The 20,545-nt window shown below is 34.8% G+C and overlaps 2 protein-coding genes across 24 annotated transcripts in view; one reads left to right on the forward strand and one right to left on the reverse strand.

The window, feature by feature from the left end:
• Positions 1–4,190, reverse strand: part of LOC124642622 (protein MON2 homolog) — a 63,076-nt gene extending 58,886 nt beyond the window's left edge. For 4 of the 5 annotated variants that reach the window (XM_047181133.1, XM_047181134.1, XM_047181132.1 and 1 more), the window contains exons 1-3: positions 3,961–4,190; positions 2,741–2,872; positions 2,185–2,367 (exon numbers count right to left, since the gene is read on the reverse strand). In XM_047181133.1, the coding sequence (XP_047037089.1) occupies positions 2,185–2,367; positions 2,741–2,872; positions 3,961–4,080 (435 nt within the window). In that variant the 5' untranslated portion in view covers positions 4,081–4,190. Of the gene's footprint in view, positions 1–1,276; positions 1,568–2,184; positions 2,368–2,740; positions 2,873–3,960 lie in introns of those variants that run through there. The other variant, XM_047181137.1, reaches the window with a different exon arrangement.
• Positions 4,191–4,779: 589 nt separating this feature from the next.
• Positions 4,780–20,545, forward strand: part of LOC124642824 — a 64,747-nt gene continuing 48,981 nt past the window's right edge. For 6 of the 19 annotated variants that reach the window (XM_047181526.1, XM_047181530.1, XM_047181531.1 and 3 more), the window contains exons 1-2: positions 5,283–5,381; positions 12,471–13,177. In XM_047181526.1, coding sequence (XP_047037482.1) covers positions 12,878–13,177 — 300 coding nt within the window. In that variant the 5' untranslated portion in view covers positions 5,283–5,381; positions 12,471–12,877. The other 13 variants (XM_047181536.1, XM_047181539.1, XM_047181540.1 and 10 more) reach the window with 5 other exon arrangements.

Here is a 20,545-nt window from a genome sequence, read left to right on the forward strand (position 1 = left end):
GGAGCTGACTTGATGATGGAGACCAGAGAAGGGTGAGGGAACTCGACAACTGAATATGTGAACTACCTCGTGTTTGGGCTTATATTATTCGTATTGATGAGAACTTTCCACTTATGCGGATAGTGACAACTGTGCTTGTCACTGAAAAGCCAAAAATAAAAAAAAACTTTTTAAAATAAAATAAAACCGACTCCCAAAAACACTAAAAAGCAAAAAAAAAAACTATTCTTAGGAGCATCGGCCTAGAAGTCGGTGCCGAAATAAACTTAGGTACATCCATTAGACACCGACTTCTGAGGTAGTTTACATATTTTGTTGTCTCCTGCTGGTCTCCATCATCGGGTCAGCTCCAAGCCTTCACTGTTGCAAAGGTCTATTCAATACAAATAATATACTTAAGCCCAAACACGAGGTAGTTTACATATTCTGTTGTCGAGTTCCCTCGCCCTTCTCTGGTCTCCATCATCAAGTCAGCTTCAAACCTTCACTGTTGCAAAGGTCTATTCAACACAAATAATATAAGCCCAAACACGAGGTAGTTTACATATTCGGTTGTCGAGTTCCATCGACCTTCTTTCGTCTCCATCATCAGGTCAGCTCCAAATCTGCACTGTTGCATAGTGTTATAAGACATGCACCTTATAGTCAAGTTTTTTCCTGCGCATGCCTACAACTTTCAAAAGTTGCCCTGAATTTCTCAGGGTTTCCATCATCAGATCCTGACCTGATGATTATGGGACCACCTGTGAGGTATACCATATCAAACAAAAAAAATATTTAATAAAATAGTCCTAAGAACGATGTTTTCATAACAGCGCTTGAACAATTTTTAAAGCATTTTTTTCGTATGAAGGTGTAAAAAAAATAAATTAGAGAGTATGCCATATTTTTTTAAACATTTTTATCTTTTTTTTGAGATACGTCACATTGTTATAGGACGTGGGGCAATTTTGTATGGATTGTGATCTGTCTTCTTTCTCAATAGATTTTCAACCTATTTTCAACAAAAGGGTAATGTTCGATTGGTCAAAGACAGATTCGGGTAGGTTGATCCGCTGATATGCTTCCTGTGTATGTGTCGAAATATTGTTTTTATTATTTGTGATATCTAGTTATGAGGATAAAAATATGTTACTTAAAAATAACAAAAAAACACTGTAAATATTAACAGTAATATTACGATTTTCTTTTCTACATATGATAAATTATTTAAAACGACCGCTATTGCTGCAAAAAACCGAGACAAGAAAGAAAAATATAAAACAACTGAATTTACCCCAAGGAGGCGATCCCTTTCATGCTTATAAAACTTTACTGAGTGCCGTCCGTGCGTGCCAACTGGAATTGTCATATTTTACTACTATTCACTTCACTATACACAGATGAAACTATAGATATCCAGTTTAGAAACAAATAAAATTGAGCTAAGCAAGCCTTAACCCGTTGTATTTCGGAGCGCAGATATACGATTGTATACTCGAGAAACAATCGATTTTCTATTGTTTTGTAAACGACATGTATTTTTTGTAACGACATACAAGCAATTAAAACTCAGAAAGTCTTAAATATACTAAACATAATGTAGTAAACTTTGTCTGAAAGCACTTTAAAGTGTGTTGTTATTGAAATCTGAAATATGATCTTAGATAAATGATTGCCTTTACTTAATATTGCTTTTTAAACTGATATTGATTTGGTAGATAAGATATTTATCTGATTGGACATAATTCTTCCGGTTTTGTTGTATCATGTCAATTTTATCATATGTTTTTAGGAAACAAAATAATAAACTTTTTGTAATAAGAAATACAGAAATTTGCAATAACTATATTTATAATTTTGTAATAAGCTACTAAAAACTTTCCAAGTTCTTGAAGCTGTGGCCTATATGTATATTGTTTCTAGACCATAAAAACTGACACCTGTATAACGTTTTGAATTCTAATAAAGAATTGACTATTGAGAACATGATTTTTATAAAGTGATGGCGACATATGACATGTGCGCGCGAAGCTGCGGGAGTCTAGCTACTGTGTGAGTCTCTACAGGCCAGAGCATTTAACTCACCCTAGTCTAATGTACCAGATGCAACTGTGATTATGAACAAGCCTGCAGACTGGAGGAACTTTATCTCTTGCTTGTCCCATGTTGTAGAGGCATGTACATATTATACATATAACTCACCCTAGCCAGGGTGTCTCCATGCACCAGATCTGACGTGGTCATCAACAGGGCAGCAGTTTGCAGTAGCTTGAGCTCCAGCACTCCTGCCTGGCCCAGGTTGTAAAGGCAGTCCACTACATGCCGAGCTCCTTTGGCATCTATGCCTTGCTGGGCTATCAGACGCTGGATGGTGCCAAGACAGAACTGGAAAAGTAGAACATGCTTAATAAAAGAAGAAAAAAGCCAAATAAACAGGCAAAGGGCCTGTTTATTGAGGTAAAGTTGGGCAACTGGCCATTGATAGTCCCAAGGCGAAACCATGTCTAATTTTGGAGGGCCTATATTTCAATCTCTCTACCTCAAAGTGGTTTAATTATTAGCCCCATAATTCCAATTATGTCCCAAGGGAACTACTTTCGGTACCCGAAAAAATTGTCATCTTCTTATGTTTTTACGATTAAAAATAGTCTATGTTGTTTTTTTTATGTGTACCAAATATCATTGAAAAAAACTGTAGTTTTGGTGTGAATGTGCAGCCTTTAATTTCTCAATTCTAGTATAACTAAGGACTTCTTACCTTGATAATCTTCAGGTCCTTAGACTCACATCCTTGGACAAGAGGGTACAATATCTGGTTGACTACTCCATACAACGAGGCCTGAGGGTTGTTGGAGGCGAGGGACAGCTTCTCAATGGCTTCATCACATGCCTAAAAATATTCAAAATTACAGTTAAGAATTGCAACTGATAGATAATTAAAGAGTAAATATATTTCCATATCTATTATTTTCAATACTATACTATTTGTCTACTAAATTGAAAAAACATGCTCCTCCAATTATCACTTTTGTTTGCAATTTACTTAATTGTTCCTTGACCTTTAGACATAACATGTGGATCTGGATCTTTCAAATACTGAGTGCAATAGAATACTATGTTTCTTATTAGAAAAGCACTTCAATAAAATTCTTTACCTATTGTAATTTTATCATCTGAACCACAAACAATTGTCTATGTATCTAATATTAGTTATAGAGAGTTGAATAGAGTAGAGATAGGAACATAGAGTAGAGTTCCAGAGGAGATCTCTGGATATCCTGGCCATAGATTTCAGTATGTTACTGAGAAAATCATTTGAGAAAGAATCTAAATCACTTGGTCCTAAACAGATATCTATAGGGACAACTACCCAAATATGATTTGAAGTGATATGATATGAGAGCAGCATCAATGGAAGGTTAACATAATCTTTAAGAGTTTGCATATTTCAAGTTTCGAATTGTTGCAAATCTCATATTTATGATTACATATTGTTTGTATGCTGAGGAGTATGCTTATGAAATTAACTTTTTGATAGAAAGGACTTCAAGCAAGAAATATGTATGTCTTTTAAACTGACCAGTTATAACATAATGAGATGTATAAAATCACAAACAGTAGCTTTTTAATATCTATTAAACTATGATAATTTATGAGTTATAACTCCACCCATAAAAATACAATCATAAAATGTTTTACAATAGATTGGAATTATATCTTCAAAGCAATTATCAGTGTTAGCAGAGAAACTGTAGATAATGAGTGGAAGTACCGGGCTTAGAAACACCGGCGTCATTAAAAAAAGGATTTGTGAGTAATTACAACAAAATAGGTACAATATGAGGAAGACATTGAATTTTTTTCAATATTATTTTCTTCAGCTTTTTAACCTTGTATTGATTGAAAAATTAGCTATAAGTGTGTTGTTGGTTAAGAAGTGTATTTTACAATGATAAATAACATATAAATATTAAAAACCTCTCTTATCTGAGGATATTTCTTCTTGGTCTCCAAACTCAATGTCTTGAAATCGTTTTGAAGGACATCCATGAATTTCTTCGTGGAGTCATCGCCGGTCACAGCGCTTACGAACGCCATTATTCAATTTTTTCCTGCTAATTCACTTATTCACATCATATTTTACGTAAAAAATTAAAGAAATTGAATTTATGCCATGTACACAATCGACATCACTATTTTCGGTTCAGAAACTGAGAAGTTACATTTGATTGTTGGTTCTAGACAATATTCCCAAAAAAATATGTGTTTGTTACGATTAATATTTTTTAATTAATTATTATTAAGTCCATATTGTGATTCCATTCCTTTAAATGCTTTAACGCATTTAAGTTATCCTAACATTTTCCAAAGAATAACAGCTAGCTCCTGAGTGCAATTTCAGAACGAAAATTATGTTACGGTCCTATACAAGCTATTTTTTTTTAACATAGGTATGTAAAAAATTTAAAAAACTGTAAATTTGAAAAAATATTAGGTAAACTTTATCAGTAATCGATTTCAAGTATGTAACTTGAAACTTGCATAATTTAAATCACAGTTAATTGAAGATTTTGTTATGTAGGAAAGTTATAAAATGTAATAAAAATTTGCTTGTAATGGAACTTCTACATTCATCTGTGTGACCAGAAATAATAACAAGCTCCACATTCAGTAATTTCCCCGATATTCCCCACTGTGAATAACTGCACTTGAAGTTAATTAAATTACGTTAGAACTAGTGATTTTATGTAATAAAACAAAGCTTTAATTAGATTTAACAGACTTGATAACTTCTTTTATTGAATATACGGGTGATTTGATTGAAGTAACTTGGCTCTTGCTATTTATTTCATGTTTTTTTTTTTGCATTTATTAAATCATACAGAGCGTGCTAATTTCCATACATCCGGGATACTAACATGTGTAAGGAATAATAGTTGTGTCTCGTAAGCAACAGTAGTAACTTGCAGTAACCCAGACCAGCTTCTTAAAGTGAAAGTGAAAGAAGAAATGCAAGTGATCGATGATGACCCACTTTTCACGGTAACATTTTTTTCTAGTATAGCAACATCGATTACTGATTGTGCAGAAGAAAAAACAATGGTGTGATTCCAGATTTTTATTTGTAAGTATTTATAGAATCCAATATCAATTTAGCTAAAGTAACGTTTCAGTGTCGTTAAAAACGTCCACCCGTCCGAAGATGCCGATACCGAGGTATAAAACGCATATTATCGACTAGAAATTGGTTTTGTGAGCTTGACGTGCTGTCATTTCAGTTTTTTATTCTATTTATTCAGCTTGATTCAACTATGCGCCATTTACTGCATTAGAACGGCCGCTGTCTGCGGATTTTAGTACTACTGGTAATAAAATTCGTCGCGACACAGGTGTGGAATGTACGTACAACAGTGTGTGGTATGTCGACTCGCCGAGTGTCGTATTCGTGTTATATAGTGTGTATTATTTCATGCCGGCACCTAGTTTTCGTTATTCCAGTGTCGTTTGCATAGTTTTTTTGTGGTTCACTTCGTCTTGAAGTCGGATCGGCTTATACCCGCCGGAGTGTGCACCTAGAGCCGGCGGTTCGTGTCTCAGCACCTTCATATAGATCATTTGGTCATGTAATTGCTTTCTGTAAACAATGCAGCATGTTCGTGCCTCGTTTTGTAAATAACATAATCAGATTTGCCTGTCATCTTTGCACGCTAATTTTGTCTCTGAGTGAAAGTCTTGGTAGTTAAATTGTGGATTGAATCAAGTAAGAAATCATTGGATTGTGTACTAAGTAGATGATGTAGTGCGATAGTGATATGATTGACATTGAAACTATCAAATGTTTGTGGCTTCCTTATAGAGTGTCTGGTCATCTAATCATTGTTCTTGAGTGTAGTTTGCTATCTATTGGTATGACCTGTTTTTTTTTTTTTTTTTTTTTTTTTTCTTTTATTTATCATATTTACAGTAAATACATGATTATACATTTAAAACAGCAACCAAAAACCACTAAGGTTTAAACTTGTGCTATCACGAATCCATCTCAAAAGCGAAGTTTTATAAAATGAGGTTTTACAAATATATACTACGTTAATGTCGCTAACAATATAAACAATTTAAGATAAACACATTCCTAAATAATACTTAAGTAATATTGCTTTAGTTTACATTTTATGTTCTTTGGCGTAATATTATTTTTTATTTCTGAGGGTAGGTTATTAATAAGTCTGGGTACAATATAAGCGGTAGTTCGTTCGCCATAGGTGTTGTTGGCGCGCTGTGTAAGAAGCCTATTCTCAGAAATTGCCCGAGTGCATACAGGATGTTCGATTTTGTTTCTTAATTTTTTATTGAAAAATTGTTCTTTTAATAATAAAAACTTGAATTGAGTGTTAACTGGTAAGACATTACAATGTTTAAAAAGGCCATTTATGTTATCGTAAAATTTATTTTTAATTTTTGGTGATACTAGTTTTTTTAGAATTTGAATTTGAGTTTTGTAAATACTGTCAAGATATGTTTTATAAGTACGACCATAGCTACTAAGGCCATACTGGATGTACGATTCCGCCAACGCATAGTAAAGCATTACCTTCACTTTGAAGGGTAGGCGGTTTTTGAGAATGGTCATAATAGCAAGAAATTGACGAAGTTTATCGCAAACACGTTCTATGTGATAACTCCAGTTAAACTTATCGTCTATAATTACTCCCAGATATGTTTGTTTACTGACAGCATCTATTTGAGGACAGTTACAGTTGGTCACATTAACTGTATGCAAGCAATCATGGTTATGGGCTATTAGGCTCTGTGAGGACAGTTTTTTAATATAGGGAGATCTGATAACCAATAATTTCGTTTTGCTTGCATTAAGTACTAAGCCAGCATCATGACACCACCTTGTCAGAGCATCAAGGTCGTGTTGTAAGCGTTCGCAAGCTAATTGAGGATTTCTATCAGCAATAACAAGGCAAGTGTCATCCGCAAACTGAAAGCATGTACAGTTTGTGATGCAATTACTCATATCATTTACATATGATAAGAAGTGCAAAGGCCCTAATACTGAGCCCTGAGCTGTTCCTTCAGTTACAGCTTTGCGTTCACTACTAGTGTTATTAACTTTTACAGAGAACGTTCGATTTTTTAAATAATTTTTACACCAATTGAGTAATGGACCGCGTACTCCGCAGTCATCCAATTTAGTAACCAGCTGATTATGAATGAGTGTATCAAAAGCACGTGAGAAGTCAATAAAAAGAGCAAGAACATATTTTTTATCATTTAGATGCTTATTAACTTCATCGGTGAATTCTGACAAGAGGTTCGATGTGCTTTTGCCGGCCTGGAAACCGAATTGGTATCGGTTAATTACGTTATGTTGCCTGTAAAATGCATGAATTTGTTCACAAACATACTTTTCAACTATTTTATCAATAGATGAGAGCAGTGTTATTGGACGATAGTTTGAATAATCGTTTTTCTTACCCTTTTTGTGGATTGGCCTTATGCAGCCTAGCTTAAGGTCAGCTGGATATAAACCAGTTTCAATGCTTCGATTAATTAAGTCAGCAATTGGTTTCGATATATAATCACCTATCATTTTAATATCCGAAACTTTAATATTGTCTGGGCCTGGAGCTTTTCTTGAGTTGAGTTGTTTAATGACATTATGAACGCTACTAGCCGAAGCTTTTTTAAACAGCATACTAGAATCCAAGGGCATACGTGTTGCTTCAGGATCTGTAATTTTAATACTACACTTTGGAACGATGTCTTTGACCGCTCTGTCAAAACAATTTGCAAAGTTGTCAGCAATGGTTTTAGTAGTGACCCCTTGTGCATCAAAAGCTCTAAGGATAGCCGTATCAAGTGACAAGGTCACTCTCCCTAGCATTTGATTTAGGATAGTGTACATTTTTTTTACATTTTTAAAATTATCATTAATATATTGCATATAATAATTGTTTCTTCTATTTTCTAATATTTTATGAATTTTATTTCTAATTTTATTATATTCTAATTTAATATTTGAATTTTGTAAATTATTTTTCCAATCACTATATAATTTGTCTCTTTTATCACAAAGCCGGGTGATATTATTATCAATCCAAGGTATAGTAAAACGCTTCGAGTATCTGCTATTCAATTTTCTTACTTTATTATTACTTGCAGACTTTTCTGCTTTATCAAACGCTTCATAAATAAAACTTAGAATATCGTTAGGGGAATTCATACTAGCAGTTTTAGTCCAGTCAACATTTCGAAGTTCCTTGCAAAAAATATCGTAATTAATAGATTTATTTAAAACAGCCTGTATACACTTGGTATCTCGAAACGACTCGTCACTGCAGGTAAAGATAATGCCCCGATGGTCGGCCAGTACGACATCGAGCACCGCTGCGAACGGTTGGAGTGTGGGAAAACGTGCAAATATGTGGTCAATACAAGACTTAGTGATTAAATCCTTTTTAGTTTCAATTCTAGTGTAATCTGTTATTCCACACATCAATCCATGTTCGCTTAGTGTTCTTAAATATGAATCTTTGTATGTCGAACTTTCTTTCAGATTAATGTTCATATCACCAATAAGGAGCAAGTTTTGTTTTAAATCAAACCTAGTCATATGATTAGCTAGCTCAGAAACAAATACATTTTTATTGGTAGACGGTGGCCTATAAATTGCAGAGACAACTGCGTTAAGTGAATCTATTTTTATGTATCCTGTAAGGTTTTCAAATGTCTTAGTTTTTATTTGTTCGATTAGTGTATATTTAATATGATTCCGAACATACATGACAATTCCGCCGCCTTTTCGGTTTGGTCGCAATTGCGAGTACAATTTATAGCCAGGTAAATTATACAAGTTAACAATTTTGTCTGTAATACCCACTTCTGTTAAAATGATAAGGTCTAGTGGATAATTACATGTATGAATGGTTTGTTGTAACTTCGTAAAGTTTTTAATGAGCGATCTGATATTAAAATGTATGCATGATAACTTTATACTGGTTTTTGGAGTTATTTGTTTGAAAAAGTGATTAGTGGAGTTGCAATTGAAGATTTCTTGTACTTTTATATCCATAATTATATCTTACTTACTTAGACTATTAGACAGCAAAGTAAAATATTAAATAAAAGTGCTACCTGAGAGACTGAGAAAGCTATGAAGACTTTACAACGAAGTTGACCCATCTGTTTGTTTTTCGGGTTGAGTTGAACATATTTTTCCTACTTGTTTAATATCCTGCAGTGTACGGATATAATAAATTTTGCTATTACTGAGCTTCCTAGCAAACACTTTGCCATTCTTGCACCATACATATTGACAGGATTTATTTAACAATTGGGTTTTCGCATTATATAGTAGTGTTTTTTGATACTTGGTGAGGGCCTCCCTTATGTAGACGCGGTCATCAGCTTTTTCCTTCGGGACGTTCGGCACTATTTGACCCACTGTAATACAGTGGTCCTTGCTAGCACCTATCCATTGTTGCTGGAGCGACTTCGACTTAAGTTCAACGAGGATGGACCCTGGTTTATCCTTACTTCCTGGTAGTCGGCGTGTTGAAAGTATTTCTCGATCAGCCACCTTCAATTTGTCGGCCACGGTATCCATAACCTTCTCTATGTCCTTAGTGGGTATTTCGGGTAACCCGGCGACTTCCAACGCTGTTGCGAGGGACTGCTGCTCAACTTCTTGGAACCCTTGCTCCAAGACGGTAATGCGTAACTCTAGGTTCTTGTTTTTATTTTGCAGGTCATAATTTTTGTTTTCAAGATCCTTGATTTTGCTGTCTTGCTTTTTAATAGCCTGCTCCATAGATGACAGTTGATCACTGAAGAATTCTAGCGAGTCCTCGAGACTTCTAATTTCCTCGCGGAAAGCCTTCTTTACTTCGCGACTGATGTCCTGAACCAGCTTGTTAGCATCGACTACTGGAGCCATCTCCGTACCTTTAGGATCTTCGTGCTCGTTTTCATCGTCGTCCTCTTCAGGGATTAAGAAGGAAGACCTACGTGAGAGATTTTTAAGACACTCTTCGCAACTCCATTCTATACCAGGCGAATTTTTGAGGGTGTTCAGCTGCTTATTTGATAGCTTTGAACACACGGAATCAGCATGCACAACTTTGTCACACCTACTGCACTCCAGCCCGGGCACCTTTTTGGTAACATTTTTTTTGCATCTAACACACTTCTTAATAACCATAACTAGAAATGAGGGTAGAAATATATTTTTTAGTTGCCAGTACGCGACTGTTCGCTTTTACGATTTGAGACTGACCACTGCACTGCACTGACTGTTAATCGAAGACTTGTTAGTTCTTTGATAACGAGATTACAAATCATTGTTATGATTTAAAGTCAAAGTTCGCTATGGGTTAATTAAAGAGATAAAGCCAATTGTTTCTTTTTTGTTAATGACTTGGTTTGATAAGGAGATGGTTGGATAAAGGGTGAATGGAATTCTACAAGCCCAGTAAGGGGGTTTCCGATGATTCACTTTTGTTTCTTAACATATCAAGTGTGATTTGTAGTCATAGATTCTCATCAGGATAGTCATGGAGTCTACTTGTATATAAATTACTGTTAGAGGTAGAACATTTTTGATTATCTCGGTTTGACCTCCTTTGATCCATATAGGTGAACTTTTCATACTTGCATAATATGCATGTTCATGATTAACAACGTTTAAGCACCACTACTGAAATTATTCCGTATAGTTCATAGGTACTTTTAAGTAGATTTGAGTTGTTTTCCTGGCCTTAGGAAATTAAGTTTTAGAATAAGTTCGGAATATCTGGTGGTTGATATCATTCTTGTTGGATCTTTATATTTTGATTGGAGTTTTTAAATTGAAAATGTAATTATCCCATTTTATATTGTATTTTTCTTGCTGCATTTTTTTTACTTGACTAGATTTTAAAATATTTGTTTTTTTAACTTGTCGTCACCGCTCGGGACACAATGGGCTAATTTAATGTCATTGTCTTTCTGCTATTTTTTCTCATATAATTATGATTAAAGTTATTTCACAAGTTTGTGTAACACTACATCATTTGAATATTTAGATGTTTTCTATCTAGTTCTCCTGTGTATTAATAGATGGCGCTAGTGTCTGTTATCAGTATATTAATAGCCTGCAATATATAATATGTGCTAGATCATCTTACAAGAAACTGGACGGCTAGTACAATCACAGTATATAAATTTATTTATAGCATAGTCTTTGTATACAGAGTTTCTGAGTTGTATTTATTATTTAAAAAAATATTTACTTTTTTCCTAATGAAAACTTTTTGATGCTTCAACACCAACTTAAAACTTGATGTAATAAGTAGTAGGTAGTAGGCTTTCAACCAAATTATAGTTAGCTAATATATACCCAGGTAATGCAAGTGTCTTATCCTTTGATTTAACAGAGATTGCAGACAATGATAACATGCTTTAATCAATCAATTGCTTATTTATTTATAATAGTGTTTTAATTGTCCATCCAGGATTCAAATTTTGGTCCTTGTGGCTCACTGCCGATCCTCAGGTTATTTCCTCGAAATACTGTTACTGTCTTTTTATCGTCCCACTTGGATTGAGCGCTAATCGCCACGCTTGCTCAATGCGGGTTGGTGATTTCAGGCTTTGTAGTCCAGGTTTCCTCAATATCTTCCTCAATATATTTCCCTTCACGTTTTTATCAGCCATTGGTGTCTAAGATATACTTAGAAAGTACATACAAACTTAGAAAAGTTGCATTGGTTTTTGCTTGACCTGGAATCGAATACTCGAGAGGTTGGTTCTCTCATATGTTATTACAAAATTAAAGTGCTGTCACAGCAATTTCGCACCTGCGTCGATCGCTGACACCTGATTAAGGTTTCGCGGACTCGCGCCATCTTCCAACCGCCATAAACATTGGCTCGATAAACCTACTTATAAAATAAACTACACACATTTAATCAAGCAATAAACTAGTAAACAAACAATAGCCATTCAGTATTACGTTGATTATTATGTACCTATGTACGACACAGATTTTCTGATATCACGGTTGGAGTGTTGATAATGTATATGACGTCACCAATTTGTATGGACGTGTGAGAAAGTGGTGGAATTGTTTTAAATGTCGTAGTTTTTGTTGTTGATTGTACGTATTGGAGTTTTATATGTCATCATCTGGCTAGCTTTTTCCTAACTATGTCTAGTCGGCTTTTACTCTAACCGTATGCATCTGAGTGCAGTGTTTTATATGAACTGTATCGTCATCAATTGTTTCTCTTAATCTGTGCTGTGCTTTCTTGGATGGAGTTACTCATTTTGTTTTCTGCTAGATTTTGAAACTGTTTATTTTATTTACTTCCGTCGTCAAAGGATCCCGATTTACGCCCATAGATTCCCTGTCATTTGATATATTAATTACTTTATCGAAGTTACACAGATTTTTCATTTAATAATTTAGGTTATTTTTCTAATTTTCCACTTTTTTGTTTCAGATAACATCTAAAAAAATCCTGCAAGAAACTTTCCAAAATCTTCCTGAAGACTGTTAATTTTTTATTAGATATATAATTATTTTTCACTTAGTAATAAAGACAGTTCGGAGCGGTAACAGTGGAAGATGCGAACCAAGCGAGAGAGAAACAAAAGACGGAATTAGCTATTTATTTATATTAATTAATTAGTGTAATCCATTGTAACTGTTATTATTTCAAGTTATCACTATATACTCTCATAAACGCAAATAACGATATGAATTTTATGTTAAACGCTATATCCGATGCTTAAATCACTATTTATTCAATTTATTTAATCGATACATTATTTAATTAATCACAAGAATATGATAACTATAATAAGAAAATAAGGGTGTGATATAGTCGGTTGAAGCATTTGACGGACCATGGACAATATGGCGTCGAATGTGACCTTGAGAAGCAATAAACAGAGGAAAGATAACCTGATCACGAGGAAGCAGGATAAGTCCCCCGAGAAGACGATCAGGGGGACGAGAGGGGCGTACAGGGGGATTCCGTCTACTTCGAAAAGAACCGAAGATGAGAACGAGACGGGCTCTACGGAAAGACTGGATAGACCAAAGAAATTCATATCACAGAACAAAAGCAACTATGGGTTAGGCAAGAGGCCCGACTTCTCTCTCAAGAACAGGAACGTGCATTTAGCTTCGTCTCGGTATGGACAGGTGAGTTTAATTCAGTTTTTTATTTACTTACAAGTTTTCTTAACTCCGACAAGCAACTAATCATTCAGCTACTACAGTAATATTTTGTACTTATTCGTCAAAATAATCTACGGGCCCGTCTGGTGAAATGCCGGTTAAAAATGCTATTTGCTTATCCCTTATGTGAAATTCTAAAGGGTCCTATTCTAAAACAACGACTCAGACAGCCCTGTTCAATAACATAACAACAGTTGTATTATTTAAAACTATCGTCTAAATCACATAAGAGTTCTAAAAATCTCTAGATAAGTCAATTGTCATAATCGCAATCTCAGAATAAGACGCGTCAATCCTATCCACTTTATGAGCTCAATTGAAATGAAATCCATTCTATTCATAGGCTAACAACCTATCCTTGCACTACAATTTGTTGGACCAGATTTATTTAATGCTTATGATCAATTTGATAATAGCTTCATAGTTGGATTGGTTCCGAAAATTATGTTTAAATTTTATGTCGCTGTATTTATGGTTTTCAAGTTAAGAAGGTTCAAAAACACGACGAAACGCTTCGACAAAAGGTAGTGCCCTTCTTTGCTTTTCTAGTCTTGGCGGTGGCACTACAATGCCCTCAGATTATAGGTATTGAAGAAACCTGTAGTTCTTCAACTTAGTACTTGAGTTTCTTTACATTGCAGTTCCTCAGTTCAAAACGAGGAAGGTTTGCTTTATAACTATATCGTATCCTGGTTGCTTCCTACATCGATTTTCGTAACTAGAAGTCTGGCCTTAAAAAGTCTTTCTCTACGTTTGCTGTGAGCTAAGACTTTCATGATACAAGTCAATGCGCACATAAGCTTAGCAAAACATGAATGAGTGCTAAACTGCCTAGGAACTATAAAAAGTTATGAAAGAAATTGTAGGTATTTATAAAATTACGACTCTTTAGTGCATCGACCGGTCACTGACCTCTTGCATGTCAACCTATTGCAATAACTTCATACTTCTTTTCTAATAAAAACTTTTTAACGAAATATTTTTAGACTGTTTAGTGCATTTTTTTGCATAACTGGGAAATATTGCTTATAGCTATGGTGCGGAAATAAATCCTTACCTGCAGTCTTTTCGCGAGCTTGAACGAGCAACAAGCACGTATCCAAATCTTCATATCTTCTGCAGTTAAGAAGATAATCTATCATTGAATATCCCTGCGAACTTCACTCCACCTGTGATGAGCCTTGATAAGGTCGCTTAAAAGTGTGTTCTTCTTAATTCCTTCCAATTTTCGACCGTCCTAAACTTGCCATTTAGGTCCAATAAATGATAGTTTCTGAAACAACTAAAACCGCAAAACTAAAACATTTTGCAAAATCGAAATCGTAGCTTCTAAAATAATGCAATTCTAATTAAGCGTTAACAAAAGAGCGTAGGAGGACCTCCGCTGGGTCAATTGAGTACCACAGGGTCGCGCGCTTACCAACACGTTGATCAGTTGAGATTTGTCACTCAAGGATCAAACGCGAGGAAAGAAAGAAAGAAAAAATCTTGGCAAAATATCATGGTGCCTCAAAAAAGAATTATTACAGTGTCTGTGATGTTTCGAAGAGTGATTGAAGTGTGATATGGGGAAAGCATTGACAACCCTATGTGATTTCTGCCGGGTATGACATATTCCTTGTTTTAGCGAAGACGATGTCTTGAGGTCATGAGATCAGCAGGTATTATTAGGTTTTGTAGGCTTAGGAATCAGAGTCGGCTCTAAGCATGAAGTTATGTATTTCTGCTTCGAGTTGTCATTTTTTGGATCACCTATATGTTCCTGGCTCTCTAAGATCTTGTAGAAAACTGGTAGTAATTTAAGGGCAAACTGACAACTGCAGCATTGTTAGTCGTTTAGCCAGGTTCAAGATTAGCTACGGCCACAAATACATCTGAATAGCCTAACCAATATTGTCCTCAATCATGCTATCAGTTACTAAAAAATCGATTCTAAAATTGCAAGCAAACATCCTATAGATGTAATAAATCATCGTTTGTCGAAACAATGTTCGCGCCAAACAGAATCGTGTTAATAGTCAATAGATTTAAGACATCTCAAATTAATAGGACAATAACAGACTATTTTTCGTCAGCCTGTGTCTGCGTTTGAGTGATCTCAGAACTAGTTTTCGGAAATATTTTGTTTGGATAGTAATTAGTTGGATTCCGGATACTAAGAGGCCTGATATTCGTTGTATGAAATTCTTGTGTGGTATAAATTGATTTCTTATAGATTTTTTTGTTAAGTCTTAATACTGTCTTTTCTTTTGGAAATAACTTCAAAATATGAGGGTTTAGTTGTCTTTGCTATTGATGCGACTGTGTGAAATATTCGGCATCAATCCGGTCGAATACGGCACAGCAGTAGCAAAGAGGCCGAAAAGTGCCGTCATTCGGCCTCTACTCTGCCGAATTCCTCACCATTCTTCTCCAAACACGATCCTGTCTACACGACCTAGTACAAATTTATTTACGACTAGCCGTTTTCCCGCGGTTTCACCCGCGTCCCGTGGTAACTACTGCGCGTACCGGGATAAAATATAGCCTATCTTACTCGTGGATAATGAAGCTTTCGAATAGTGAAAGAATTTTTAAAAACTGTCCAGTAGTTTTTGAGCCTACTTATTACAACCAAACAAACAAAGTTTTCCTCTTTATAATATTAGTATAGATTGAGCAAACATTGGCCAAGTCTAGTATATTGCGTATTCTTTCCTATTTACTTAAATGTATATACTAGCTGTTTTCCCGCAGTTACACCCGCATCCCGGAAAAACTTCTTCCCTAACCGGGATAAAATATAGCCTATGTTACTCAGAGATAGTGTAGCTTTCCAACAGTGAAAGAATTTTTCACATCAGTTTAGTAGTTTCGGAGCCTTTAGGGTACAAACAGAGAAATGTTTCCTCTTTATTATGTTGCTACAGACTGGTAGTTTTCCTGCGGTTTCACCCGCTTTCAGAAACTCCTCCCCGTACCCGGACAAAATATAACCCACGTTACTCAAGTGTAGTCTAGCTACATCTTTCGTAATAGTTTCGGAGTTTTTAGGGTACAAACAAAGATATAATTCCTCTCTATTATATTCGTATAAAAGTTCAGATTGAGTAAACATTGTCCAAGTCCAGTATATTGCGTATTCTTTCCTATTTACTTAGATATATTTGATATTAAGTTTGTATTAGATGGTCGATTACTTTACGAGTGCTTCTAAAATGTTATTAGGGCACTTGTGTTAAGTCAATATTTTTACCTATTTTAGTATGCAATTTGTTCTTCTATGTTTGTATTGCGATGCAGACAAATAATGTAATAGTAAACTTAATATTTCTTATGTTGATGGTCTTTTGTATATATTTTTTGTTTTGTTATGTATCCTGTTTCGAGATCGCATCGAAACACCGTTCTAGAATTGATTGAGCGATCTTGAAAAGATTCCTGATTTTATAATCGATTGCGCTGACAGTAGGCTTATGTTTTTTGCCGATCCGATAGATGAGAATTTTTGGTGTAGGTAGTTGTAGATTTTTTCATAGATTGCTCGTTATGTAGCATTTCCGCATTAACGACTTGGAACTGCCAGCTTAATACTAGGATATAAAATGTAGTTTTCATGTGAACTTTTGGAATTAGGTCATTGGGTCGGGCGGGGTTTTAGCTCACAAACTTTGCCTGCGCCTGGGTTACAGCCGTTTTGCGGATATGAAAATCCTAGATCTGAAAATCTAGTTAAAGTCCTCAGTTTTTTTTACTTTCCTTTTATTAACAGTGTAGAGTGCTGTTCAAAAGATCATTTATGTCAGTTTTGGAGATAACGCCCCAACATGACAAACTTTAATACAAGTTTCCAAAATATGAACCCTGTTTATAACATTAGATTGGAAATTTTAAAATGAATATTCATTGAGTTGAAGTATTAAAGTGAATGATAAATAATTCAATTAACATGTTCTACATTATTATGATTATTACTGGACATATTAGTTACGTTAAATAATATTTAATTACTTACTCTATTTCTCCTCATTAGTATAATTGTTGCCATAAGGAAGATAATAATCGTTTCTATAGAAATCAAAAATTATTTGATTTTTAATGCTTGAACATCTCAATTTTAACTTCTATTATACTCGTACCTAATGACTTTATTATGAGTTTTGACTCAATATTTTGTTAATACATTTCTTAGAAAAGGCGCCGTGTCTATATATTATAGAGAAAATATCGTTTATTAATACTTAACGACGATGAACAAATAATATTGAAAATATTATTATTAAGTATGTACTTCCCTAATTAATGAGAATGTATAAAACCGTTTTGGGTCAATTAAGTAATTGAATCTGTATTATTGTTTTCCATTAATAGTTCATTTGTACTGAGTAGTACAGAAGCAAAATATAGCTCATTATTATTAAGTCTCTCATTAGTTTGTTTGTATTTCGGGTTTTATTAGATACTGTTTTCCTGCGGTTCACCCTCGTCCCGTTGGCATTACTGCCCGTACCGGGATAAAATATAGCCCATGTTACTCGGGAAGAGTAGTTTCGGAGCCTTAACACAAAAAAAAAAATCTCTATTACATTAGTATTTTATTACACTGAATAGATTATAACATAAGTTCTAGCAATTTCATATTCAGGCCTATAAATTCAACCCTTACAAGTACTACGCCATTAATTTGAATTTCAAGCAGTAGGTATAGATAGTTCAACTCAGATTTGCGCGCGGCCCTATGTGTGCGTCGGCTTGTAAATATACAACTTTCATTCGTGTGACAGTGACGTCGTCCGAGCATGACGTGTTCTCATCGCTTTTTGTTATGGGTACAGTCGTTTACGAAAATGTCTAGTTCTTCACGGAGAAAATGTTTTAAGGAGTCAGGTAGCGTTTCAAAAAAATGAAACAACATTCAAAGCTTTTTATTATTACATTTTACAGTTTATCATTATTTTCTCATACGGCTTTTCAAATTGACATTGACAGTATCTAAGAAATAAATGAAGTGAAATATCTAAGATGAATTAAATACTCCTTACATATTTTCTAGCTCGGGGTACGCGGACAATAAATAAATGTGTGGACTAAGAATGTAAAAGACCTATAATTTAGTATAAAAATGGAAACAAAATGTGTGGGGAATTTTAAAAAATTATATTGCTTCGCATAATGTCGACCAAAATAAGACGGAAATAATGAAACTCATAAATGAACGTTTAAGTCAAATTGATGAAGGGATGTTGGGTAATACTTTTCGACATGTACAAAAGAAAAAAGAAGAATACTATAGACATTTTGACATGGAGTCAGAATTTATAATTAACATTGGTGAAAGTAGCGAATCCGAAAATTCATCATTTGATTTTTCAAGTAGCGATACAGAATCATTATAAATAAATAAACTAAATTACGTAATAACTGTACTTTAAACAGCCGTATACAACCCCTAAATAACTGTATTTGTACCCGACTGTACCTCTTGTCACGCACACAAAGTCACTGTATATGTACAAGGGTTACCCACACATAGGGCAGCGCGCACGACTGAGTTGAACTTACTATACCTACCTAGTTAGGTACGACCGTTCGGCCTAATAGTTCAGGGTCTAGCATAGGTCAACAGCCACCCTATCGCGCCCCAGGGGGTAGAAACGACCTAGGTAATAGATAGGTAGGCAATGACGTCACTATGTACTGGTCTGCGGTCAACGGACTGGTTTACTTCTGGGAAATATGTAGTATGGCTTGCTAACTCTTTTCAACTATATCCTATTATCGTACTATTATTGTAATTGCGAAAAGTTTTGTACGTACGGATGGATTTTTGCCCAATGGATGTTTGTACCAATGGGTGTTATTAGATTTTTATGAAACTTGGTAGTAATAAAGCCTATATGTATGTTTGTCATAATAACATATGCCCAGGCTACTTTAATCTAGGTGAGAGAAGGAGTTCTCTCGGGAAGTGGGTGAAGCTCCTGGCGGAAGCCATGTTCTAGTATTATATTCGTTTGTGTATTAGGGGTAATCTCCGGAATTTGGACGAATTCCAAAAATGCTTCCACACCTTAGCGCTAGGCTATGTTTTCTTTGTACTACATTTCTCGGACAAAAACTAGTTAATATAATAGTATAAAGGTAACTGACGTCCCTATCTTCAGAGAAAAAAGGGGTATGACTGAGTATGACACTAAATTCTGCCTCAGGCAGCGTTTGTGTTCTATTCAAATTGAACATGGCTAGTAGCCGTTTAGATTACTGACTGATAGATTTTTATATAAGTAACGTTTTCTATACTGATGTGATAAAAAGGAAACAATTTTGTATTTGTTTGGTTTTAAACTACTGAACTGATTTGAAAAATTCTGTCCCTGTCGGAAAGCTTAAGCTACACCCTTCACGAGTAACATATGCCATATTCTATCTAAGTGAGGGCAGCAGTTCCCACGGCAGGCGGGTGGAACCGCGGAAAAACGGCTAGTCATACATACTCACAAACAAATACTATCAATGTGGCAATGCTTCCAGTTTTTGGTACTTATCCTGAAGTACACTCTATCAAAAGTGTGCAGCCAACAACTTTACAAATTGTCATTGATATTGTGTACATTTGTACTGTTCGTGTTCGTGTACAATACAGGACATGTTCAGTCAACCGTTGACAATAACAACTTTAATATTTATTCGGCTCACGTTAGGAAATTAAATTGGCATAGACATTTTTATTATTTTCAGTGTATTATTCTTATTTTTTATTTGCATTCCACAATGTATTGCATTTCAAAATGGCTTAGAGCTAAGACAATTGTAGACTCTGTAGGGCACGGCTAATTTACTATTTCTCTTAACTAACCAAATACAGATGACTAATTAGGTTATTTGACATCAAATTCAAAATATTGATATTATGACACATGTTTTATTTAGTGTAATTAATACTAATTACACCTCATTAGGATTGCCATCGACACCCAATTGCAATGCCTGCAAAAGGCCGTTAAGCTGAACCTAAACCTGTATCTAAGAACTGTACAACATTAACATGCAAATAAATATTTTGAGTTTGAGTTTGAAAATTTATTAGAATTCTATTCAAAACAATTTATCTATTAACTGGACCGTACTTTAAAAACAACCAAAATTCACAACAATATTAATCACTTCCTTAACTTTCATTACTAATTTCGCCCTAATTAATTTCCTGGAACAACAAAGAAAAAATACCAAAACAAAACATTCATAGTTCTTTCCAAGTCGGCAAAGGATAGTGACGATTCCCCACGTCATAAGATGACGCATAGATTTACGATGGGTACCTGCAACTGCAGATTGAGTTAATACCTTGCAATA

Source organism: Helicoverpa zea, chromosome 25, assembly GCF_022581195.2.
Source record: "Helicoverpa zea isolate HzStark_Cry1AcR chromosome 25, ilHelZeax1.1, whole genome shotgun sequence".
Taxonomy (NCBI): domain Eukaryota; kingdom Metazoa; phylum Arthropoda; class Insecta; order Lepidoptera; family Noctuidae; genus Helicoverpa; species Helicoverpa zea.